At 38.2% G+C, this 27,141-nt stretch overlaps 1 protein-coding gene and 1 long non-coding RNA gene across 5 annotated transcripts in view; one reads left to right on the top strand and one right to left on the bottom strand.

Annotated features, from left to right (window-relative positions):
- The window catches only part of LOC113622828 (uncharacterized), a 29,900-nt gene extending 21,122 nt beyond the window's left edge, over window positions 1-8,778 (bottom strand). Inside the window, exons 1-3 of the long non-coding RNA XR_003433673.1 lie at window positions 8,666-8,778; window positions 7,218-7,391; window positions 4,361-4,480 (exon numbers count right to left, since the gene is read on the bottom strand). This is a non-coding gene — a long non-coding RNA (uncharacterized LOC113622828). The remainder of the gene's footprint in view (window positions 1-4,360; window positions 4,481-7,217; window positions 7,392-8,665) is intronic.
- ZNF639 (zinc finger protein 639) lies at window positions 8,568-23,153 on the top strand. 4 transcript variants are annotated; one of them, XM_027111382.1, is made up of 6 exons: window positions 8,568-8,729; window positions 12,461-12,533; window positions 13,170-13,238; window positions 14,280-14,390; window positions 19,163-19,297; window positions 19,441-23,153. In XM_027111382.1, the coding sequence occupies exons 3-6, from the start codon at window positions 13,181-13,183 to the stop codon at window positions 20,592-20,594; spliced, it is 1,458 nt and encodes a 485-aa protein (XP_026967183.1). In that variant the 5' UTR covers window positions 8,568-8,729; window positions 12,461-12,533; window positions 13,170-13,180; the 3' UTR covers window positions 20,595-23,153. The 4 variants fall into 4 exon arrangements, with proteins under 4 accessions (XP_026967183.1, XP_026967173.1, XP_026967190.1 ...); XM_027111372.1 differs by lacking the exon at window positions 8,568-8,729 and adding an exon at window positions 8,850-8,960; XM_027111389.1 differs by lacking the exon at window positions 8,568-8,729 and adding an exon at window positions 9,008-9,198.
- Window positions 23,154-27,141: the final 3,988 nt, after the last annotated feature.

Genomic DNA, 27,141 nt, shown 5'->3' with positions numbered 1-27,141 from the left:
TATAAATATATATATATATTTATATTTGTGATATATAAATATGCATATTTTCAGTCATTAAAAAAGAAAGAAATCCTGCAATTTGCAATAACATGGATGAATTTTGAGTGTGTTATGCTAAATGAAATTAAGTCAGAGAAATACAAATACCGTATGATCTCACTTATACATGGAATCTAAAAAAAAAATGAACTCACAGAAACAGAGAATAGATTGATGGTTTCCAGGAGCCAGTGGGGAACTGGTAAGGGAAATGGGTGAAGGTGGTCAAAGGGTACAAACTACCATTTATAAGATGAATAAATCTGGGGATCTAATGTACAGCATGGTGACTACAGTTAACAATATGTGTTAACTAACCTTATTGTGGTAATCATTTTGTGATATGTGTATGTCAAATCACCACATTGTACACCTCAAGCTTACACAATGTTATATGTCAATTATATCTCAATAAAGCTGAAATAAATAAATAAATAAAAGCTTTTTAAAGTGGATCAAGAGCTTTGGCAGAAAACAAAAATAATTTTGAAATTACACTCTCCATAGAAATTTGGTAAGAAATGTTGCTCACTATAAAAAATGTTAGTAAAAGCTTACAAAGAAATCAAATAGATATCAATTTTGGCTATTTTACTTTTTCTTTCATTTTCAACCTACCTATGCCATTGAATTTGAAGTTTCTTGTAAGCAGCTATCATTGGGTCAAATATTTTTTAATCAACACTGCCAATCTCCATCTTTTTAAATTTCATTTATTTATTTATTTTTGGCTGTGCTGGGTCTTTTCTGTGCGTGGGCTTTCCCTAGTTGCGGCGAGCGGGGGCCACTCTTCATCGCGGTGCGCGGGCCTCTCACTGTCACGGCCTCTCTTGTTGCGGAGCACAAGCTCCAGACGCGCAGGCTCAGTAGCTGCGGCCCACGGGCCCAGTCGCTCCGCGGCATGTGGGACCCTCCCAGACCAGGGCCCGAACCCGTGTCCCCTGCATCGGCAGGCAGACTCCCAACCACTGCACCACCAGGGAAGCCCCCAATCTCCATCTTTTAATGATGTATTTAGACCACTTACATTTAAAGTAAGTATTGATAAGTTAGGGCTTAAGTAAGTCATTTTGTTATTTGTTTTCTCTGTTTGTTTCCTCTGTTTATCATTCCTATGCTTCTCTTTTCTTACCTTCCTTGGATTTTTGGACACTTAGGATTCCATTTTTATTTATTTGAAGTGTTTTTTAGTACATTGCATTGTATAGTTTTCCTAGTATTTGCTCTACTTATTAGAATACACATATGTAATTTACCATAGCCTACTGGTATGAATGTTTTACCACTTCAAGGGAAATGTAGAAGTCTAACTTTACCCCCTCCACTTTTTAAGCACAATAATCTCATGCATTTCCTCTATATACAATGAGCACATTATATAATGTTATAATTTTTGCTTCAACAATCAAATATGATTTAAGAAACCCATATTGGGCTTCCCTGGTGGCGCAGTGGTTGAGAGTCTGCCTGCCGATGCAAGGGACACGGGTTCGCGCCCCGGTCCAGGAAGATCCCACATGCCGCGGAGCGGCTGGGCCCGTGAGCCGTGGCTGCTGAGCCTGTGCGTCCGGAACCTGTGCTCCACAACGGGGAGAGGCCACAACAGTGAGAGGCCCGCGTACAGCAAAAAAAAAAAAAAAAAGAAACTCATATTTAAGAAACCAGGGAAGGAGGGCTTCCCTGGTGGCGCAGTGGTTGGGAATCCACCTGCCAATGCAGGGGACACGGGTTCGAGCCCTGGTCTGGGAGGATCCCATATGCCGCGCAGCAACTAAGCCCGTGTGCCACAACTACTGAAGCCTGCGCGCCTAGAGCCCATGCTCTGCAACAAGGGAAGCCACCACAATGAGAGACCCGCGCACCACAACGAAGAGTAGTCCCCGCTGGCCGCAACTAGAGAAAACCCGTGTGCAGCAACGAAGAACCAATGAAGCCAAAAATAAATAAAATAAATAAATTTATATTAAAAAAAACTCAGGAAAAGGCTAAAACATACACACAAAGCTTGTGCATATGTGACTTCATATTTGCGCTGGTGTATTTTAAGCATAAATTTCTAGAAGTGGGATTTATCAATTGAATGGTAAATTTACCTGTAATTTTGCTAATATTGTCAAAATCTTCCTCAGAGGTTATACCATTTTGCATTCATGAAATCGCTGGTTTCCCTGCAACTTCTCCAAGAGTTTGTTGCCAAATTTTGGGATTTATGCCAATCAGATAGTTAGAAATGATAGCTCAGGGCTGCGTGGCGTGTGGAAGCTTAGTTCCCTGACCAAGGATCGAACATGCACCCCTTGCAGTGGAAGCATGGAGTCTTAACCACTGGAGCGCCAGGGAAGTCCCAGGGTAGTTTTAATTTGTATTTATATTAATAAGAATTAATTTGAGTATTTTTTTCATATGTTTAAGGGCCACTTCTATTTCTTTCTCTGTGAACTGTTTTGTCTCCATTTTTAAAAAGAAGCTTTCCTCATATTCCCTCACAACTACCTCTGCCTACATCTCATTGGCTAGACCTGTGTCTTAATACCACCTCTATCTTCAAGGGAGGCTGGAAAACACAGTTTTTAAGTTGGACATTTCAGTCTCAAGTAAGGATTTTGTTCATAAGGAAGAATGTAAGATATATGGAGATAGAGAACTGGAAGTCTCAGTCTCAATGATTTTGATTTTAACCTTTAATTTTCAGAGGTCCTTACAGAAATAAAAATGAAACAGCCAAAGAAGCAAGAAGTGTTATAAGCTTGGAAAATGTGACTGAATTATTTAGTTGTACTCAATAATGTTTTGTTTCTCCTCAGAAAATGAGACCTCTGAATCTGTTTAATATTAACAGAGCCAAATAAATTATCAAAAACGAGTAATTTCTCTCCCCCACCCCAGAAGCCTGGCTATTTTGTTTTGTACTTCTGCCTTCTTTTTGTAAGCTAGCAAAGACTAAGAGAAGCAAAATTCCTTAAAGTGCAAATTTTTAGAGTTCTGTTTGTAATAAAATTTAAAACATTGAAAGTAAAAAAATGTAAATTCATCTTCCACAATCAATGACATGAAAAAAGTGGGAAGGGGTTTTTTCCAGCTTAATTGCAACTAAACAAACATAACAAGTAGGTTTGACTATAGACCTTGCTTGGATCTTGTTTTTAAACAAACCAACTGAAAAAAGGACATGTGTAAGACAGAGAAATTTGTGTCTTTGATGATATTAAGGAATTAATGTTCTTTTTGTTAGGTGTGAAAATTATGTGTGTTTATGTAAGAAAATATCCATATTTTATAGAGAATTGTGTAAGAGTGAAATGACCTGGAGTTTTCTCAAAATGCTTGAAAAAGAGAAAAAAGACAAAAAGGACGGAGGGAGGGAAGGCGGTAGAGCAAAAGGAAAAAAACAAAAGTCAAGTATGGTTTGGTAATTATTGAAAATGGGTATATGAGGGTACATTTATTATTCTCTCTATTCTTATATACATTTGGAAAGTTTATAAAAGTCATGAAAATATCCAAAATGCACGCAGGTTAAAAATGAAAACAATAAATTTAGTGAGATTATTGTCCAAGTAAACTACCCTTTGAATATGCCGAACCTCATCATTTTTATGAGTAAATCAATGATATATAATCCATTTAAAAATTCTTAAAGGGATTTTACACCTGTGAAGGGCAATAAAATCATGACCTACATTCTTTTTGATGTTCCTCCTCAAATCTTTTTTCTTTTCTTAATGGCTTCAAAGTACCTGAAAATCTTGTAGCTTTTTAAGGGTAACTAAGCTAAGCTTGTTATTTTGTTGTTTTGTTTTGTTCTGATATTTATTTATTCATTTATTTGGCTGCATTGGGCCTTCATTGCAGCATACGGTATCTTTGGTTGAAGCAAGCGGGATCTTTTAGTTGCGGCATGTGGGATCTAGTTCCCTAACCACAGATCGAACCCATGCCCCCTGCACTGGGAGCTCAGAGTCTTAACCCACCGGACAACCAGGGAAGTCCCAAGCTAAGCCTGTTCTGATGTTACCCTTCCCCTTAAGACTCCATATCAATTTTCCTATTTCAAAACAGATTTAATATTTCAAAACGTATTTGGGGGGAAAACTGAATATGAGAGGAATGCCTACGAAGTAAATCTTTGTCATTAAACATACTTTGAACACACAAAACGGACTAAACGTTGTACAAATATTTACACTGTGGCAAGGATTTCATGCATCCTTTCATTTTGTGCTTCACTCATACAGTAAATATTAGGTGGTCACTCTGTCAGCACTGTGCTAGGTAAGCTTTGGGGATTAGCAGTCAGCAAGACAGACTGATTTCTTACCTTCTCAAAGCAGACGGTCTACTTGGGACACCCCAAGAGTTCCCATCCACTGCCTCCAGGAGGTGGTGTTTCACTGTGATTAGTGATCATCATAAATAATTATGTCTTTCCGGTTTTTGACTGCCAACAGGAAAAGCAATGCTACTCAGTTTAGACTAGTCAAAGTTCAGAACAGATAAACTCTAGATTTTCCTGATCATCAAAAGCAGCTCCCATTGTTACCATTTACTAAGGGGCACCACTTGGTGTAAGACATGAGAACTGCTACATGAAAATACTCCAAGAAAATTACAGTTCTAAGAGATTTACATAGATTTTCAGTGTGGCCTGATAAGGCTGCTATACAAGTAACTAAAAACATATTTTTGTATTGTCCCCTCCATAGTGGCTACCACAGTTATCTTGCAACTAGTAAGCTTTAATAAATGCTCGTTAAATGAATAAATAATTGAATTTAAAATCCAAAGACACACTAATGGAATATAGATTTTAATAGACTCTGTTCTTTAGCCTCACACCCTGGATGAAGGAATGTATAAATTTAGCCTTTGTCTCAGTCAGTGATGGAAGTGATTTTTTTTTAATCATAGTGGGTTTTTTCTTTTAATGTTTCATTTATTTATTTATTTATTTTATTTTGGCTGCGCCGAGTGGCATGTGAGATGGTTCCCCCAACCTGGTCCTCCGCAGGTGAAAGCACCGAATCTTAACCACTAGGCCACCAGGGAACTCCCAGAACGTGATTCTTCAATAACAAACAATCCCCAAAGCTTATCAGTTTAACACAACAAAAGTGTTTCTTGCTCATGTCATGTCTGCTTTGTGTCCTGATAGCTCTCCAGACAGAGGAAGGGAGGGCTAGAGAAGCAAGCACCGGAATGAATTGCCTCCACCTAAGAGTGACACAGAGCACTTCTACTGACATTTCAATGACCAAAGCCAGTCATGTGGCTCTACCCAACTTTAAACAGGACAAGGAGTAAAATCACCTGTATGGCTGAGAGTAGAGAGCACCAGAAATTCGATACTGTTGAACAGTAGTAATGCCTACCACAGACCTAACCAGTTAATGAGTTTTCTTCCTAGGGATATCAAACATATGTATTTACTTCCTAGGGATATCAAAGATATGTATTTACTTCCTAGGGATATCAAATATACCTATTTACTTCCTAGGGATATCAAATATACCTATTTACTTCCTAGGGATATCAAATATACCTATTTACTTCTTTTCATCATCTATTAACCTCAGTTTCCCTTGACAGGTTTAGCCTTCAGATCCTCATAGGTATGAGTGTCTGAGTTCAAATTTATCAAATGGATACAACACTTGACCTTCCTTCCCAGATGCTATAAATAAAGTCAATACTCTAGAAAATGAAAAGTACCACACAAACACTGTAGAAGGTATAATTAATATTCTAATAAAGAAGTCTAGTCTGATTTTATGTATCCATTCATTGATTCATTCAGTTTAAGAAACAATAAAGACTAATAGCAATTGAAAATTGAGCACTGAGTGAAAAATTTTTATAGCCAAGAAGAGAACTTGACCTAGTACAGAGTCTAGGTAGACTCCCAGAGATGAGGTTCAGAGAAGAAGAAATGGAGTAAGACTTTTAAAGCCAAAAGACTATCTCTGTCCTATTTTAAGGAAGCAAAGTGAGTGGACTGACTGGCTGGCTAGATCTGGGCTTACTGGTTTTGAAAGCACTGGGCTGGCTGCTTGGAAGACCTCTGCCGTGTAGGTGGCTCAGAATTACGGAGTACAGTTTTCTCTGTTGGGAATGTGAGGTCCCTGATGCAAGACTATGGCATGCCATTGCCTCATGAGTCAGGACTATGGCGCCCAGTTAGGTCTACACTAGTGTCATCAGGCTAGGTAACCTGGATAGAGTTTATCAATTCATTCAACAAGCTGAATCCCTAGACTCTTTACCTGCCCCATCCTCCTTAGACCAAGCTAGGCACCTGTCATGAGCTCCCATACACTCTTTACTTACCTTATATATGTTTAGTCATTACATTCCAATGCTGTTTCATTGCCTATCTTCTCTACTATTAGGACCAGCATGGCAGGAACGTGTCCATCTTGCTCATACTGTATCCCTAGTACCTAATACAGTGCTGGACATAAGATAGATATGCAATGACTATTTTATTCAGGCTCTATGCCTGTGCTAAGCAGGGAGATGGAACAGACTGGAATATAATAAAACTAGAATTCAAAGTCTGTGGACAGACAATATGATAAACAGGGGTGGAGCCAAATTTTGTGAGAACAGAAGCTTATGCCAACTGAGGGCACCAATTTAAGAAAAATAACAAAATTACAAATGCAAAATTAAGTACCTCATCCTAGAAGATGTTCATGCACTTGCGGGGACTTGAAGCTTAAAGCTTTGTTATCTCCACAGTAAATGCATCTTTGATGATAAGTGGACTGAAGCACCAAATGCTATAAAATCTCTGAAGAGTGATCAGAGATCTCTGCTAGGGAAAATCAAAGACTTCACAGAAGAGATAAACTGTGACCTTGATCTTAGGGACAGAAGCAAAGGAAAGGAATTGCAGGTGGAAGAAACACACCAAAACACACAGATGAGAAAGAACTGGAGCCTATCTGTGGAATAGTGAGAAGCACTGTAGTATTTACCCAATGTCAGGTTGGGTGGGGAAAGCCTTAGGCTAGTGGTTCTCAAAGTGTGATCCTGGGAGCAGCATCAGCATCACCTGATGCTTAACAAGCCAATAAAGAAATAACATACTCCAAACCAAAGACAGATTAATTACACTACCGTTCCAGGCTGACGGGAGGTGTAAGAAATAAAGCCCAAATTTAGTTGAGGTGTACCTTTTCTATAAGTTGGTTCTCAGTAGAGTTGTCTTAGTCAACAGAGAGCTGATGTCCAGCTGCCAGCGCAAATCAGAAGTTCCTCGCTGCCAGGGCACAACGCTAGTGGAATGAAGGCGCCGGCGCTGGCGGGCAAAATGATCTCCTTCCCAGGACCGCTGCATGGTTTCACCACTGCTGGCAAAGAGAAGCCTTCAAAATGGTTCCATAACACCCCCTAGTGGCTTCCACCGTATCAGATCAAGAAACAGCCCAAATACCCAAGAGGAGGGAACGAAACATACTGTCCTTTACAAATTCCACAAACCTGTGTCAATTCCCTATTCCGTGCCATAACTTACTATACTAGGATTAAAAGGTGCCTCTAAATCTCTTCATACTTTATTCAGGCCATGCCAGCATTCGTAAATATTCGTTTATTTGGGCTTAACACACACATCAAAGTTATGAAATCGTAAAAATCGAGACACACACTAGTGTCTCTTTCAAATATGACTTTTATCTCCTGGGAGATAGTTGAAGGGGTCAGAGTAAAGTCTATGATAACTATCTGGTGGTTGGTTGGTTAGTATGTGGTAAGCAAGAAAAGCACAGTAGACGTATGGATAAAAAGACACAGATTGCAGTCCTGACTATTAGAGTGACCTTGGGCACATGACACTCCATATGGGCTTCATCATCCATTTAACAATTATTTGAACCGGGTGCTGAGGCTACAAATGAATAAAACCTAGTCTCTAGACCCTCACAAGCTCACTTTACTAGTTTGTAAATTGGGACTAACAACCTTAACTCTTTGTCAAAAAGATAAAACATGTGACCACACCCTGTTCACAAGTTTATTTACGCTTACTTAATTTAATCCTCTCTACCTCTGCTCCTAGAAACTCAAGGTCGGAAAAGGAGTTAAATCATCTAATCCAATCCGCTATAATTTCACACTCATTCCACCAAGATTTTTTGAGTCAGGGAATCCGGCTAAAGCCTAACAATGATTCACGACCTTTTAAGAGCTTAACACTCCTGCCCTGTGGACAGCTGCCCTTTTCGTCCCCAATAGGCTGCGGCCCCTTTTTGGGGTTTGAAACGCCACATGCCTTAACCACCCCGAGCAAGACCATTCTCGCACATCCCAGGAGGAGCTTAGTGGGAAAAGGGCGCCTGGCGCGCGTCGCTTCTCCCACTTCTTCCGTGCGGGAGGGAGGGCCGGGGTCGGGCGGGGGAAAGTTCCTTCGGCAGCCTCGCCTGGAGCAATTCTAGAGGGTGGAATCGCCCGCTTGTTTCGGGCGGGGCGGTCCCCCGCCCGGAAGGGACCCGCCGCGGCGCGGAGGTGCCTGCCAGGGGGCGGGCGGGCCGCCGGGCCACCCCCGGCACTCGAGGCCGGTGGTCCCGCCCAGGCCGGGTGTGCTGCGAGGCCAAGCCACCCGTTCCCCAGCCCCCACTCTCACCTAGTCACCTCCCTGCCCTCACGGCGGGCCCCTGAGGCGTGCGGCGCAGGCGCGGAGCGAGGCGGTGAGTGCGGCCGCCAAGCCTGGGTTGGGGGCCTGGCAGGCAGGGCATAGGGCGCGCGGGGAGGGAGTGGGGCTGCCCCGGCAGAGCGCCCGGGAGCGTGAGGGCTAGAGCGGCGCCGCCCGCCGCCGTGCGCCTGAGGGCAGGGCTGCGCGGCCCCTCCGACCGTGCTCGGGCGCCTTGTCCGCCGCCTCGGAGCTGCGCCTGGGCTGGCCGGGCGGGGCCCGAGGACTGGTGAGTGTGAGGGCGGAGCGGGTTGGGCTCTGCACTGCTGCAGGGGCCGCGGGCGTGCGGCCGCAGCTTCCTGCGGGAGAGGGCAGGGAAGACCGGATGGCGTCTTTTAAACTGAAACCCTGCCTTCGTTTTCGGGCGGGATGGCGCTCCCCTCCCCCATCCCGAAGGCAGTTCCATCCCCTGTGGAGGATGCCTCCACCCTGGCTCGCCTCGGCCCCCCGCTGTTTTTTTCCGAAAGGTGCCTCCGGGGTCGGGACTTGGGAGTTTCCGCTAGTCGTCGGGGCCGGTGCGTGGCGCTGGGGTGGAGGCGGCTGGGTCTCGGTGGCTCCTGAGGGGCCCCTCCGGGCGTCTGGGCCCGGGACGCCCGTCGGTGCCACACTGGCCCTCAGGCCCTGCCGGGTGGCATCTTGACCCTCCGGCGGCGCGTCCCTGGACCGATCTTGTAGCCTCAATCTTCAGGCCTCGGTCCCGGCTATAAGTCTCCAGCCAGTACAGTGTAAGCCACTTGTTAGGGTGCTTATAACTCCTTTTGGTCTTGTTTTTCAGTAGAACCAAGGGACACGAGTGATTTGAGGCAGTTTATCTCTTAGCAAAGAGATAAAGCAAAGACTGACACTAAATTGGACATATAGTGTCGGTTCTAGTTCAAGTTTTCCTGTGGCATTTTTGTGTTTCATTTCTTTTAAAATCTGGAAAATATATACTTGTTTCAAAATGAAGGTGGAAAAGAGCGTGCTTTTAAAACTCTTTAGAAGAAAACTGTAGCTTTTTATTGTAAGTGCTTGTCTTATGTTTATACCAATTAGAAAGAGAATATTTACATTGCATGAAAGGCCTTAGAAAGGTTGAACTCTTTGATGTGAGTGCTGACTGCCTATTATCTGTAGTGTGTTTTGTACTTAGACGTTTTTATTGTTGAAAAAAAATGACAGGTGGAAAGATGCTGATGAGAGTCTTGTAAGTTGCTTTTTTAAAAAAAAATGTTTTGGATGGCATGATTTTCTTTCTGTAAACGTAAAATATTTGTGAATACCTTAGCATGAGAAAAATGTCTAGATGTGTATGCACCAAAATGTTAACATTGGTTTTTCTGGATGAATAGATTCTAAGTGATTCAATTCATTTTAATTTTTTTCTAATTTTACTGCAGTGACATATATTACATCTGTAGTTTGTTTTTAAGTGAGGAAGGGGAGTTGAGTTAAAAGGTGCATGTGCATGTTCAGAATCTTCCCAGTGAAAGGAGGACTAGTGAGCAAATGTGTATGTGACATACCTAAGTAAAAAAGCCAAACTTCTTCATCAGGGCAGTTATACATACAAAAGGCACTTAAAAACATTTGCTGAAATGAAGGATGGTTAGCATTTTTGGTCTTGAGTGGGCATTTTACCATCTTGGCTTAAAGGAGGTCTGGTGAGCATTTGGATATTGTTTAGCCCTAAGTAGGAGTCAAACAATTCCTGATCAAGGTGATCCTATTCCTTCCACCTGACATCTGAATCCAGGCCAGCTTAACATTAATTCTAATGCCGTAGTTGGTTTCCTTTTCTTGTTTTTTTGAAAGAATTTGAAGTGTTTAACATGCTCGGTTGACAGTTTTCAGTGTTCTATCTGATACTTGTAGAACATTTAGAACATGAAGTATAAAGGTTTTAGCTGTGTAAATTCTGGAAGTGTACAAAAGGTATTAGGAATAAGTCTTGAGATTTTAGTTTATTACATAAATAGGAAAACAGCTTTTCTTTTTTTTATTTTTTAATGCACTTGATGGGGGTGGGCTCAAGGAATGCTATTTGTGTTGTTAGGTGAGGCATTATATATATTGATACCATTTCTGTAAATCATTGTTGTCAATTTCTTTGGGTGATTCCCTTCCCCTCCTCCCAACTGGTGGCTGAGTAAGAACTGGAAGCAAGACGTAACTTTCTGGTATCAGTGATTAGAAATGAAGATTTACTCACACAGTTAGTTGCTCAAAACCCAGAAGTCAGAAAACATGCTTTTTCATCTCTGGTTCTGCTACTTTGTTGACTTGACTTTCCCTGAGTTTGTTTTCTCATCAGTAATATTGGAGTGGATTTGATAGTAGCCCTTCTATGTACTTCACAGGATTGTTGTGAAGATCAAATAAAATAAGGAAAATTTGCAATAAACTCAGCAGCACTATAAGTGTAGTATAACAGCACATGTAGTGCTGATATACCCAGAACTTAGTGAAACAGCAAAAATAGTATGTTCACCTCAAGTTCCTTACCACTAGAAATGAGATGGTCTTAGTAATGATGCCAAGTTCTACCTGCTATATAGTATATCACCGTGGTGATAAGAAAAGCAGTTTATAAGCTGGTAGAGAAGACTTCACGATGCATTTTTTTTCCTGACATTCCTTACTTTCCCAATGCTACAGTGGAAAGAACACTAATCTGAAATGGAGTAGGCAGTTCTGATTCTGACACTAAGCTATTACTTGAATTGGGGTGATCACTTTGTCTCCCTATTTGTTTCCACAACTAAAATAAAGGGATTGAAAGCATGGTCTTCAAAATCAGTTAGATCTTTGTTCAAATCCCAACCCTGTCACTTATTAAGTATTCCCCTGACTTAAATCTATGCCTCAGTTTCCTCATCAGTAACAAAGGGTAAAGAATAGCGATTTTGAGAGTGTTGTGGATTTTGCAAATCATAGGGTTAAATAAAATAATGTACACAACAGCATGGTACATAATTGGTGTTCAAATGATCATTATTATACTTTATTAAATAATCTATAAGGATTTAAACAGTTTAAAGTCTAATTTGGAGTTGGCTTGCATTATATTGGCTTTCACTGTGGCTAAATAAATTAATGAGATTTATATTCCTATTTCGGTGTTAAGATACAACTATAGCTTTAGAAGATAAATTCATTTCAATGAATTTGTACTTCACAGGATACTTCACATTTACATATAGTCACATATTTATAGATTTACACAAGTTTTAGTACTTAATACAGTATGTTCAAAAGAATATTGTACTTGAGTTAATTCTGTATAGCTTTCTAGTTGACTAAGATCTGGTACCATTATATTCGTTTTTTTAAAAAACTAATTTTATTTATTTATTGGGGCTGCATTTGGTCTTTGTTGTTGCACACAGGCTTTTTCTAGTTGCAGCGAATGGGGGCTACTCTTCGTTGCAGTGTGCCGGCTTCTCACTGCAGTGGCTTCTCTTGTTGTGGAGCATGGGCTCTAGGCGCACAGGCTTCAGTAGTTGTGGCACGCGGGCTCAGTAGTTATGGCTCGAGGGCTCAGCGCAGGCTCAGTAGTTGTGGCGCATGGGCTTAGTCGCTCCACAGCATGTGGTATCTTCCCGGACCAGGGCTCGAACCCATGTCCCCTGCATTGGCAGGCAGATTCTTAACCACTGTGCCACGAGGGAAGCCCACCATTGTATTCTTGTGTCTCAGAAATGAACTACATTTTTGCTCATAAGACTTCTGTCATGTTTTTTTCTACAGGCATTTTTTTTACCATCTGTGAAAACTTCCTGTAATTCATTTTTCCTCACTCCAGTATTAAGAATTATACCAAGTAAGTGGGATGTAGTAAAACTAATTAGTCAATTCTATAACAGTCTGTCGGAATTTAATCATTCAGTGGCTGCCGTACTCTTTTGTTCTCGACGGAATGTTGAATGTGACCTCATAAGTCAGAAAAGGATTTTTTTCTTGAAAGTTATATTCTGAGCTTCTATACAATGAGTTTTGTTTTTTTGTTTTTTTGTTTTTCCTGAAGCCAGGGCATCAATACAGATTTGTGACAGTATTTTTTTGAGGGAATCTATCTACCTGTGGCTTCAAAACTGCATCAAAATATTCCCAACTCTAAGAAATGTACCTGTAAAACCCTTAATTTGGTGCCATATGCACAATTTGTCTTCTATAAAAAATTAAGCATAAGGCTTATGTTATTATCCAGTTTTCACAATTACATCCACATTTGAAAAGGAGTTCTCAACCTCAGTAAGAAAGAAAACAGAACTTGGTGTCCTGCCTTTAAACTTGATAGAAAAATAAATCCAAAATGTAAGCAGAAGGATTGTTTAACATTTCTCTTATGAAGTGGATTTTCATGTGGCACACATACTTCCTATTGCCAATAAACTATTTGGTTAGAAGAAAATTTTTTAACAGTTGTGATATATTTGTTAAATTTTTCCATTTTTAGATTAAAAAGATATGAATGAATATCCTAAAAAAAGAAAAAGGAAGACTTTACACCCTTCTCGTTATTCAGGTCAGTGTGTGATTAAATTATTTAAAAGTTAGGCCATGTATTCCCGTGCAGTTGTGTTTCCATCATTTTCTCATAAATGATCTATTTGATAAGAGTTAAATATCTGGGTCAACTTTTAGGTAAGAGTAAACTTTAAATAAATTCTCTGAATATATATTTCTCAATGTCTGCCATGTGCTAAGCACACATCAGAACTTTACAGACATTGTTTATTCCTCACAACTTCGTGGTTTATAGATATTTAAAATTCAATATCCAAGGTTACATACTTATACAGCATAATTGATATTTGCCTGTGTGATTCCCAAGCTTGTGCTTAAGGCACAGCAATAACCTTGGTGGAAGATATTTTGCATCATTGGGAAAATACTTTATCTTGTACATTATTTTCAGAAATATGAATTTCTTTTTGATTGTGTAATTTTAGATCCTTTCTTTGAGGTTGGCTCTGCTGTCTTGGCAAATAAGATGTCTTTGGCCATCTGTAACAAATGCAACTCACATGCATATACTTGGGGCAGTTTCAGGTATACCTGTTAACCAACCCAACCTACACATTTTTCGTATCTGAGGAAATTAAGCCTGGTTTACTGCTTACTGGCACTTCCCAGGCAAGAGTTGAAATGACTGTATTCAGAGCCCTAACTGGTCCTCAGACTTTCCCCTATGTGTTATGCTTTTCCTACAGTACATGGCAGATCTTCTTGGTAGTTAATTCAATGTTTTTTTTGGTTTGTTATTTTTGTTTTTGTTTTTTGCAATTAACATATATATTGCATATTTATATTTTGTGGGATTCTGACCAAGGCAATTGTATCTTTGTGTGCTTCAAAGTATTATATTTTAAATTGTATAATTTATGGTTCTTTCAAAGCTCAAAGTCAGTGTCAGATCTGAATTATAAAAACCTTGAGAATTGAGGGAAATATTAATACTTTATTACAAATACTATGAAATTTTATATATGTTGGATAAAGAGATTGCTGTCATTAAATGTATATATGTTCAGTATGCTTGAAATTTTTAAAATTTTGTTTTCAGATTCCTCTGGAATAAGCAGAATTGCAGATGGATTCAATGGCATTTTTTCTGATCATTGTTATAGTGTTTGTTCTATGAGACAACCAGACTTAAAATATTTTGACAACAAAGGTATATCTAAATTTTCCAAAATATTTTTCTTTAAGTTGCTTTTATAATTTTTCATTTCATTTTTGAAAATGTGGGTGAAAGTGATGATTTCAAAATGGGCAAGTGTTTAAACTTAAGAAAACAAAAGAGTTTTGTGTAAGAAAGTGAATTTTAATTTTTAACATTATTTCAGAGATATAAATCAAAAACAGATCCTCCTAAATCAATTTTAATCAGCTAGGAATCAGTGGCAAAGCAGGAATGACCCAGAGTTTGGACCATTTATGATGAAAGGTAAAGAATACTGTTACACACAGTTCTTCCACTCAGCTATACCTTTCAGTCTGGAGGGCTAATGGAAGGAAAGAACAGAGGGTGAAGGATTTGGTCATTTTCAATCTTGTATCTTCTATTGACTCCTCTTTTCTAGAGCATAAGATGAATAGTAACTTGCATTTGTTCTCTTCTTCCTCTGCAATAATCAAAACTCCCAGTTCCCGTGAGCTCCTATTATAGGCACAGATACATAAATTATTTAAAGAACATGCAGGGATTTCCCTGGTGCTTAGTGATTAAGACTCCGTGCTCCCAGTGCAGGGGGCCTGGGTTCAATCCCTGGTCAGGAAACTAGATCCCACATGCTGCAACTAAGAGACTGCATGCCGCAACTGAAAGATCCCACGTACTGCAACTAAGACCCAGTGCAGCCAAATAAATAAATATTTTTTAAAAAAAATAAAAATAAATTTTAAGAAAAGAACATGCAGAGTCAGAGACATCAGTATGAACTCATGTTTGGCTTAATATAGACACAAATGGTTACATACAGAAACATTTATGGGTATATCTATATATACATGGCAGTGTACATGCACATATTATTTGCTGTGTTAGCTGAGGGGGCCTAGCAGAAATGACAGCCCAGTAGCAATGAGCACATCTAGTGTCCAGATCTTGGTTTCTAATACCATTTTCCAATAAAAGGAACAAGGGCTTCTTGGAGAAATGGCTGATTTAAGGGAGAGGAAACAAATCTGTACAGAAGAATTCCAAATGATTTATGTAGATACTCCTCACTCAAGGAGGTGGAGCATAACTTTCCACTCCTAAAGTATGGACTGCACTTAGCGACTTAATTCCAAGCATAGAGTATGGAAAGTAAAAGAGTGACTTTACATTGAAGAAACCTGATAAATACCCCGGTTATCAAGTTCAACGTCAACAGTGATAAACCAAGTTAATAGTATGTACTCTTGATATGATACGATAAAACTTGACAGTTTGCCTCTGTGTTTCCCTCCCAATAATCCATAATCCCAGTCTAATCATGAAAAAAAACCAAAGTTCATTAGTGGGACATCCTGCAAAATACCTTACCAGTCTCCTCAAATTGTCATGGTCTTCGAAAACAAGGGAAGTCTGAGAAACTACCACAGTTAACAATAGCCTAGAGACATGACAACTAAATGGTATGTATCCTGATTGGGATCCTGGAACAGAAAAAGGACATTACATAAACACCAAGGATATCTGGATGAAGTATGGACTTCAGTTAATAACAACTTACCAGTATTGGTCATTAATTGTAACAAATATTAATGTAAGATGTTAAGAGTGGAGAAACTGAATGGAGGATATATGGGAATTCTCTGTACTGTCTTTTTTTTTTTTTTTTTTTTCCTGTAAATCTGAAACTTCTAAACCATAAAGACCTGATGTTGAAGTGCAGTTTTCACTACTGGCTGGCATTTCAGCTTGTCCATGTTAACTTTAAAACACTGGGGCTTTAACAGATTGAAAGAGAAAAATCATATGATCATCTCAATAGGTGCAGAGAAAGCTTTTGACAAAATTCAACACCAATTTATGATAAAAACCCTCCAGAAAGTAGGCATAGAGGGAACTTACCTCAACATAATGAAGGCCATATATGACAAACCCACAGCCAACATCATCCTCAATGGTGAAAAACTGAAACCATTTCCACTAAGATCAGGAACAAGACAAGGTGGCCCACTCTCACCACTATTATTCAACATAGTTTTGGAAGTTTTAGCCACAGCAATCAGAGAAGAAAAAGAAATAAAAGGAATCCAAATTGGAAAAGAAGAAGTAAAGCTGTCACTGTTTGCAGACGACATACTATACATAGAGAATCCTAACGACACTACCAGAAAACTACTAGAGCTAATCAATGAATTTGGTAAAGTAGCAGGATAAAAAATTAATGCACAGAAATCTCTTGCATTCCTATACACTAATGATGAAAAATCTGAAAGTGAAATTAAGAAAACACTCCCATTTACCATTGCAACAAATAGAATAAAATACCTAGGCATAAACCTAAGGAGACAAAAGACCTGTATGCAGAAAATTATAAGACACTGCTGAAAGAAATTAAAGATGATACAAATAGATGGAGAGATATACCATGTTCTTGGATTGGAAGAATCAACATTGTGAAAATGACTCTACTACCGAAAGCAATCTACAGATTCAATGCAATCCCTATCAAACTACCACTGGCATTTTTCACAGAACTAGAACAAAAAAATTCGCAATTTGTATGGAAACACAAAAGACCCCGAATAGCCAAAGCAATCTTGAGAAAGAAAAACGGAGCTGGAGGAATCAGGCTCCCGGACTTCGGACTATAATACAAAGCTACAGTAATCAAGACAGTATGTTACTGACACAAAAACAGAAATATAGATCAATGGAACAGGATAGAAAGCCCAGAGATAAACCCACGCACATATGGTCACCTTATCTTTGATAAAGGAGGCAAGAATATACAATGGAGAAAAGACAGCCTCTTCAATAAGTGGTGCTGGGAAAACTGGACAGCTACATTAAAAGAATGAAATTAGAACACTCCCTAACACCATACACAAAAATAAACTGAAAATGGATTAAAGACCTAAATGTAAGGCCAGACACTATCAAACTCTTAGAGGAAAACATAGGTAGAACACTATGACATAAATCACAGCAAGATCCTTTTTGACCCACCTCCTAGAGAAGGGGAAATAAAAACAAAAACGGGACCTAGCGAAACTTAAAAGCTTTTGCACAGCAAAGGAAACCGTAAACAAGATGAAAAGACAACCCTCAGGATGGTAGAAAATATTTGCAAATGAAGCAACTGACAAAGGATTAATCTCCAAAATTTAAAAGCAGCTCATGCAGCTCAATATCAAAAAAAACAACCCAATCCAAAAATGGGCAGAAGACCTAAATAGACATTTCTCCGAAGAAGATATACAGATTGCCAATGAACACATGAAAGAATACTCAACATTATTAATCATTAGAGAAATTCAAATCAAAACTACAATGAGATATCATCTCACACCGGTCAGAATGGCCATCATCAAAAAATGTACAAACAATAAATGCTGGAGAGGGTGTGGAGAAAAGGAAACCTTCTTGCACTGTTGGTGGGAATGTAAATTGATACAGCCACTGTGGAGAACAGTATGGAGGTTCCTTAAAAAACTAAAAATAGAACTACCATATGACCCAGCAATCCCACTACTGGGCATATACCCTGAGAAAACCATAATTCAAAAGGGCACATGGGCTTCCCTGGTGGCGCAGTGGTTAAGAATCCGCCTGCCAATTCAGGAGACACGGGTTCGAGCCCTGGTCCGGGAAGATCCCACATGCCGTGGAGCACCTAAGCCCGTGCGCCACGACTACTGAGCCTGTGCCCTAGAGCCTTCGAGCCACAGCTACTGTAGCCCACACACCTAGAGCCCGTGCTCCGCAACAGAAGCCACCGCAATGAGAACCCGCGTACAGCAATGAAGATCCAATGCAGCCATAAATAAATAAATAGATAAATAAATAAGTCATGTGTACCCCAATGTTCATTGCAGCGCTATTTACAGTAGCCAGGACATGGAAGCAACCTAAGTGTCCATCGACAGATGAATGGATAAAGAAGATGTGGCACATATATACAATGGAGTATTACTCAGCCATAAAAAGAAACGAAATTGAGTTATTTGTAGTGAGGTGGATGGACCTAGAGTCTGTCATACAGAGTGAAGTAAGTCAGAAAGAGAAAAACAAATATCATATGCTAACACATATATATGGACTCTAAAAAGAAAAAAAAAATGGTATGAAGAACCTAGGGGAAGATGGGAGTAAAGACACAGACCTACTAGAGAATGGACTTGAGGATATGGGGAGGGGAAAGGCTAAGCTGTGACAAAGTGAGAGAGTGGCATGGACATATGTACACTACCAAACGTAAAATAGATAGCTAGCGGGAAGCAGCCTCATAGCACAGGGAGATCAGCTCGGTGCTTTGTGACCACCTAGAGCGGTGGGATAGGGAGGGTGGGAGGGAGGGTGACGCAAGAGGGAAGAGATATGGGAACATATGTATATGTATAGCTAATTCACTGTATACAGCAGAAGCTAGCACACCATTGTAAAGCAATTATATTCCAATTAAAGTGTTAAAAAATAAACACACATTAGGGCTGAGCTGAGGGAATAAAGACTTACTCAGACTCAGTAATTTCAAGTTAAAATTCCTAAGTAACTTTAAAAAGTGTATTCTTGTCCAAATAGGGCATGGAAGCAAAAGTAGTTGCTTGTTTGGACAGATTTTCTGTGTATCTGTGGTACGCAGATAACAAAGCTTTTCATAGCTAAATTTAAGTCCTTAGTTCTGTTGGAATTCTAAATTATATTTAAAAACATTTGTGCTTTGTTTTATAATAATGTTTAATGCTTTTATATAAATAATAAATATTTTTCCAAATCACTTTTCACAGATGATGATTCTGATACAGAGACATCAAATGACTTGCCAAAATTTACAGATGGAATCAAGGCCAGAAACAGAAATCAAAACTACCTGGTTCCCAGTCCTGTACTTAGAATTCTAGATCACACTGCCTTTTCTACAGGTAAGGGAAAGTAATTAATAGAATTTGCACATTTTGTATAGGTCAGTGAAAAAATAATAAGTAAAATAAATTTCTTTTTGCCAGTGACTTATTTAGTAGGTCTTATTTAGTAATAATAATAATAATAGCCTTGTTTTATTTAGAAAAATCTGCTGATATTGAAATTTGTGATGAAGAGTGCGACTCCCCTGAATCAGTCAACCAGCAAACTCAAGAGGAGAGCCCTATAGAAGTTCACACTGCTGAAGATGTTCCAATTGCTGCGGAAGTGCATGCAATTTCTGAAGATTATGATATAGAGACAGAAAACAATTCCTCTGAGAGTCTCCAAGACCAAACTGATGAAGAGCCACCAGCTAAACTTTGCAAAATTCTTGACAAGAGCCAAGCTTTTAATGTGACTGCCCAGCAGAAATGGCCTTTACTGAGAGCTAATAGCAGTGGCCTCTATAAATGTGAACTTTGTGAGTTCAACAGCAAATATTTTTCTGATTTAAAGCAGCATATGATCTTGAAGCATAAGCGTACTGATTCAAATGTCTGTCGAGTATGCAAAGAAAGTTTCTCTACCAACATGCTCCTGATCGAACATGCCAAACTGCATGAAGAGGATCCCTACATTTGTAAATACTGTGATTATAAGACAGTAATTTTTGAGAACCTCAGCCAGCACATTGCAGACACCCATTTTAGTGATCACCTTTATTGGTGTGAGCAGTGTGATGTACAGTTCTCCTCAAGCAGTGAACTCTACCTACATTTCCAGGAGCACAGCTGTGATGAACAGTACTTGTGTCAGTTCTGTGAACATGAAACGAATGATCCAGAAGACTTGCATAGCCACGTGGTAAATGAGCATGCATGTAAATTAATAGAGTTAAGTGATAAGTATAACAATGGAGAACATGGACAGTACAGCCTCTTAAGCAAAATTACATTTGACAAATGTAAAAACTTCTTTGTATGTCAAGTATGTGGGTTTCGGAGTAGACTTCATACAAATGTTAACAGGCATGTTGCTATTGAACATACTAAAATTTTTCCTCATGTTTGTGATGACTGTGGGAAAGGCTTTTCAAGCATGCTAGAATATTGCAAACATTTAAATTCACATTTATCTGAAGGGATTTATTTATGTCAATATTGTGAATATTCAACAGGACAGATTGAAGATCTTAAAATTCATCTAGATTTCAAGCATTCGGCTGATTTACCTCATAAATGTAGTGACTGCTTAATGAGGTTTGGAAATGAAAGGGAATTAATAAGTCACCTTCCAGTCCATGAGACAACTTGATTGTTCTCTTTAACTTCCATAATGTTGATGTAAAATAATAAAGTTGACTTTTTTGCAGATGTTAAAATGGATGATTTTAAACACAACTTATGAGAACTGTCTTTAACAAGATCTTTTTAAATTTTTTTTCTTGGCATTGCTACCTTTTTCAGTATATAATTGTATCCTAAATGTGGTATTTTCAATGTATTGTAGTTGGTAGTTTTAACCGCTTTTGGTGACTATCGTCGTCTGGCATGTTCTCTGATTTCATAAATCGATAAGAAACAGATGTACTGAAGAAATTAGACTATAGTTTTCCTTCCGTAAACATAGGTGCTGTAAACTTTTTCTTCTTTAAACTCAAAACAAGATCAGTTTTTCATGTATGAAGTCGTTAAAGTACTGTACTACCAGAACTAAAGTGCAACATAATATGCACCTAAGTCCAGTGATACTCCCATTAATAAGATCCAGACCCTCCTTTTGCATTCCCCAACAATTATTATCCCCAAGGCAATCAGTGAACTCCCCATCTGTGTGATTCTTTCAGTGACGCTAGGAGGCCAGCGTTATGGTAAGAAGGAGAGATCTGGTTTTCTTGGCAGTCTTTTTTTAATTCTCACTCTATTTTAACCCCATCTGTGTGCTAAATAATTTTAAATGGGGAGAAAGTGGTAAGGGGTTCGACAATAAAGTAACATTTCATAATTCATTTATAAATGAATAAACAGGTTATTTATAATCTGTTCACATTTCATTTAGAGTTATGCAACTGCAAAGTCATGCCCGAACTTCTGATATCAAATCATTTTCTGAGAAAACCCTCTGAAGTATTAAAATAGAAATAGGAAGATGTGGGAGATAGGGGTTGCTGTATGAAAATGTATAGATTACTTTTGATAGTGGTAAATCAATCTGTATTAGTTTCCTGTGGCTACCATAACAAATTATCACAAACTGAGTGGCTTAAACAATAGAAATTTATTGCCTCACAGTTCTAGAGGCTAGAAATTCAAAATTGAAATATTAGCATAGTTGATTCCTTCTGAGAGCTGTGAGAGAAGGATCTGTTCCCCGCTGCTCTCCTTGGCTTGTACGTGGCTATCTTCATGTTCACATCATCTTCTCCCTGAGTGCAAGTCTGTTTCCAACTTTGACCCTTTTACAAGGAACCAGCCAGTAACTGGATTAGGGCCCACGCTGATAACCTCATTTTAACTTGATAAAGACACTATACCCAAATAAGTTCATATTTTGATGTACTGGGGCCCAGGACTTCAACATATGAACTGAGGGGAGTGAGGGAGAGGCACAACTACAATTCAGTAACAGCTTTTTATAGTATCAAGGAGATAGCATTTTGTGCATCATTGACCTCAAATATAATAAACACTGTCACTAACTATATTGTCATTCAGAAATATTGATGTAGTTGAAAAGACTGATTTATGACCCACAGTGTTTTTTTTTACTTCAAGACCCATGGGAATTGAGTCTGTTTTGAGAATGGTGGCAGCAACAAGTTTTTCAAAACCAATCATTTTTATTTCCACCATTTTGTTATATATGCATACCTGTATTCCTAAAAACTACCATTCTATCTGATTATCACATTCCAGGTAGAGCTGTCTGATGTAAATATTTCTTAGAAGATTTAAAATTATAATGAAATTGTAAGAAAACATTAGAAACGATCTGGTCTACACCCTCTAGGTTTCTAAGTTTCTTACAGAAACAGAAACTTAGGGTTATTATTAGGCCAGGGTCCCAAAACCAGTTATAGCAGACAGGAGTGGAATCCAAGTTATTTGGCTTCCAGTGTAGTTATGTTTCCATTACACCATGTTACATAAAAATCTAAGATTTGTCCTTGGGATGTTTTTCATAACTACGTAACCTAGCCATTCAACTACCTTCTTGGTAATTCTGTCTATAATTTTTTAATATACATCCAGCTTCAGGAATTTGATTTTCAGGAAACAAACCTTAAATAAATAATGCCTGGGTTTTTTTTTTAATTGTGTATTTTACAGCTTTACTTTTGATCAGGTGTTAGTAATCAAATTAGAGATTGTAATGCAACTACTCCAGAGGTATTAAATCCAAGTTTTAGAACCATATAATTTAGTGCTTTTTTGCTGAATCTGCAGCTTGAGGCCACATCTCACTGACAGTTTGTCCAATAAAACCTTTTTGCTTTGACTCAGCTTTCAAATAAGCCTATGACTGACCATAAATTGCTGAGGTAGCAAGTCTATATTTTTAGCTAAATGAACTTCTTTGGAAAAACAAACCTACTTAAAAAGAAAATTTTCTAATTGCTTCTAGATTTTTTCTGTGCAAAGACAGACATTTCCACTGTACTCTTGTGACTCGAGAATACGTAACAGATGGTGATGTTTATTAGCACTACAATAGAATTCTTGGCAGTAGTGAACAGTAGTGATCTTTTTTTTTCATCTTCACTTTGCAGTTCATGTTATTTGAAAATGATTGTGTGGTACTCAAAAGCTTGTAAATTTGTAAATTTCCTGCTTGTGAACTTGCCAGTTTTACCATTTTAAATCACCTTTCTCATTCCTCTGAGTTTGTATCATCACATATTAACCAGTTTCTCTGTTTCACAGGGTCTGTAGCCTGTTAGGTATTGCTGAATTATTGGCAGGTGTAGCCAGTAGTGTTTTGTTTTTCCCCAATAAACTAACACTATTCCTAGTTTTTAAATCTGATTTTCAAAGCATTGAATTACTTAATTCCTGGCAATTTGCAGTTAATCTTACTCAGCTTGTTCTCCCAGTCTTACCTTTTACAAGCAGGTTAATATACTCCCCAAACTTCTGTGATTAATTTTTGATGGAATTTTCATGACTTAAAAGCACTATAAGTGACATAAATTTGAAAAAGCTAATAAAAATCAAATAGCCATGGGAATTCCCTGCCAGTCCAGTGGTTAGGACTCCATGCGTCCACAGCAGGGGGCACGAGTGAGATCCCTGGTGGGGAACAAAGATGCCCCAAGACGTGCGGCACAGCCAAAAGAAAAAAATACGTATCAAATAGCCACAATCCTCTTGAGAAGCAGATTGGCTTAAAAGAATCAGTACTTTTTATTTAATTGAAAATAAATAGTTTAACTAACTGTAAATCCCAACAGAGAAGCAAATCTGGCTAGTTTTTCCCTACGATTAACAGTCTCATCCCTATAAATTAAAAATGAACTTTTGAATATATATTCCTTTGTAACTCAAGTTCTGATGACTGAAGATAGAGTATCTACAAGAATTATTCATGGCATTGAGTTTATGGATTTACAAATATACCTTATATTGGTTTAGCTTTCCATAAATTAATCTCTTAAGACAACAGTCAAATCTAAGAGAAAGAAATGTGTATGTACACTTAGGGTGTAAAATATAAATTCACAAAGCTAAAAGTCACATGTAATTTACATGTTTATTACATGAAGTTGTATGCTCAATTTGTAAGTTTAAAAAACAAAATATTAATAGTCTGTTAGTTGCTTGGAGTGTACTTCATACTAGTGATTTGAAAAATAATTTTCTATATAAAGATTTTTCCATATTAAAGCATCACCACAACTTCCTTGTTAAGTTCATTCTCCTTAGTAACCTTGGTATTAAACTGGTAACTACCTGAACCCAAAATAAATCACATTTATGAAAAGTAATTTCTTCACTGTAAAAAGAAACAATTTTCTCACATTGCTAAATAGGAATATTGTGTCATCTACTAGTCTTAATCCCATACTTTAAAAGGTATGACTATTTAGATACTTTTTTAGGGGGATTTTTGTTGTCACAACCTTTAAGTTTTTGTTTATTTTGAGTTTTAAATAGGCAAACAAATATGACCTGGATAATTTTTTTCTTGCTAAAAATATTGAGCTGAATGAATTACACATTGAAAAATTTAATGAAAAGAATGTTTTGAATAAAAAATGTTTTCTAGTTTTTAAATATCTTATCCAGATACTGTCCACTACTGAAAAACATTACAGTTGAAATCATTGATACTTTTGCCCTTATTCTTCAGAATAAGCTGAGATTAGGAATTGGAATCATACCAAAATAACACAGAAATGTAATTTCTGGTGGGTAGTGTTTTTTTGTTTTTGTTTTTTGATCCTCTGCCTAAAGACCATTTACCATGATGTTTTGGATTTTAGTTGGCTGAAATCTGAGACTATTGAATTCTCTTTTCTTGCCTACCCTGCACATTTTATTTAGGGTTACCACTTCTCTGCTATAGCATTATGTTTTTTTAAAAAACATATTGCTCGAACTGTATTCTATGACTGATTACCCTCCTCTGTGCAACTCTTCCACACCTCATTTGGATTTTCAGAAAGTCTCAAAAGATTAAAATTTTCCCAATTAGCAAGGTGAGAGTGGATTTTTTCCTTTAATTCTTCCTTCTCTGTATTCTCCAAACTGTTTAAAATAACTTAATCCTTTCATACCATATACCCACCACATCACTCGCTTCTATACCCTGCAAATATTTTATAAATTTCTGTCTAACAGCAGTGCTGAATTTAGAAATTTTTAAAGCATAATATCATGGCACTTTTTTTTTGCGGGGGGCGGGGCAGGGAGGAGGCTGTGCAGCTCTTGCAGAATCTTAGTTCCCCAACCGGGGATTGAGCACAGGGGATTGAGCACAGGCCATGGAGTAAAAGCACCAAGTCCTAACCACTGGACCGCCAGGAAATTCCCTCATGGCACTTCTTCCTTTATGGTTACAAGATTATGGTTAAGTGCCTTGTGGCACTGATCCAGTGTTCTTTAGTGAACAACTAAATTGCTGAAGTAGAGAAACTAACACAAAATGACAGTATGTTAGTTTAGGAGGAACCTCAGAAATCAGGAGGAACCTCAGAAATCATCTAATCCAGACTCATAAAGCGCACAACATATAAAAATATATATAGTACATAGTTTTATTTTCATGGTTGTAAATTATATGTTGTGAAATGTAACATCAGATCTGATTCATGAATATTTTTACTTAAGACAGAACTTTTTTTTTTAAAGCAAACAGTTAAGGAAAAAGCATGAAGTAAATAATGATACATGGACACGGAAAAAATTGAGCAGGTGAAACATGAATGACTGAAGTTTGAGAATACAAAATTCTGATGTAAATTTCTTGTTTATAGCTTAGAAAAATTCTTCTCTAACATCATTAGACAAATGCTTTTTAAACTAGAATAAACAGGACTTTATAACTCTCTACCACTCTTCAAAGAATTTTCTATAGAAAAAGTGAAAATGTGCCCTATTTTTTCCATTGAATGTCATACCAGACAATTGAAGAGAGAAAATAATGTAATAGAGAGTACTGGACCATGGCATGTGACTTTGTTTTCTAGTCTCTGTTTGCTAACCATAAATTGTGTGACTAACCAAGGACAATGGATGTAATGTTACCAAATGTTTCTTGCAGCTCCTTAAAAACTTCTGTTTCACTACTAGTCAGTTTAACAAACAGCTATGGAATATCTCCTATCAAGCCATATGCACAGGGATACAAAGATAAACTATGGTTCTTGTCCTTAAAGAAATCTACTGTATAGGGCAGGAAACTCTCCTCTATCACCTTTCTGAACTCGAATTCAGTTAAATATCAAGTTGAGTGCCTTCTGTGTTTCTAAGTATTCACTTTGTAGATAATGCTACCATAAACATTCTTGTATGTGTTAAGGTGTTTGTGGGTTTTTTTCTCTTTTTTCTGAGGGGGAGTGGGCTTTGTGTATATATTTTTTTGTATGCTTGTGATTAAATACCTCCAAAATATTATCCAGAATGGCTCAAGTTTACACGCCCATCAGCTGATCATGTTTCCCTACATCCTTATCGAAGGTTTTATACAACTTTTTAATTTTGGTAAATCTGAGGGGCCTAAAGTAGTATGTTACTATTGTTTGAATTTGCATTATTTGATTACTAAAAAGATTGAAAATATCTTAATATGCTTATGAGACATTTTGGTTTCTCATTTTGTGAAGTGCCTCTCCATAGCTTGCAGGACCTTGGTTTGCAGAACAGGGATTGGACCGGGGCCACGGCAGTGAAAGTGCTGAGTCCTAACTGCTGGACCGCCAAGGAATTCCCCTTTGTTCACTTTTCTATTGGGTTTTCTGGTTAATTTTCAGAAGTTCTTTAAAAATTTTAAATATTGGTTCTTAGTTGATGATATACACAGCAAAAAATAGATTCCCAGATTGCCATCCATCTGTTACTTACGTCTTTTGTTGAACAGAAATCGTTACATTGGGACTTCTCTGGCAGTCCAATGGTTAAGACTCCACGCTTTCAATGCAGGGGGCACAGGTTCAATCCCTGGTCGGGGAACTAAGATCCCACATGCTGCACGGTGAGGAAGGAAGGAAGGAAAGAAAAAGAGAGAAAGAAAGAGAAGAGAGAGAGAGAGGCGGGAGGGAGGAAGGGAGGGGGGAAAGATCTAATGTAGATAGATCCATCACATTTTACCTCACAGGATGTGCTTTCTACATTTTTTTTTTTTTTTTTTTTTTTTTTTTTGC

Source organism: Aethalodelphis obliquidens, unplaced genomic scaffold (genome assembly GCF_003676395.1).
Source record: "Aethalodelphis obliquidens isolate GAN/ISIS:26980383/991018 unplaced genomic scaffold, ASM367639v1 scaffold1, whole genome shotgun sequence".
Lineage (NCBI taxonomy): Eukaryota > Metazoa > Chordata > Mammalia > Artiodactyla > Delphinidae > Aethalodelphis > Aethalodelphis obliquidens.
The sequence above is the reverse complement of the archived record's forward strand: the minus strand, read 5'-3'. Positions and strand labels throughout refer to the sequence as shown.

What these genes read in the sequence shown, in the direction of transcription:
- ZNF639 (XM_027111382.1), top strand. Translation starts at nt 13,181, where the DNA reads ATGAATGAATATCCTAAAAAAAGAAAAAGGAAGACTTTACACCCTTCT. An exon ending in ACACCCTTCTCGTTATTCAG is followed by an intron (nt 13,239 to 14,279) that starts GTCAGTGTGTGA and finishes TTTTGTTTTCAG; the next exon opens with ATTCCTCTGGAATAAGCAGA. An exon ending in TCACACTGCCTTTTCTACAG is followed by an intron (nt 19,298 to 19,440) that starts GTAAGGGAAAGT and finishes TGTTTTATTTAG; the next exon opens with AAAAATCTGCTGATATTGAA.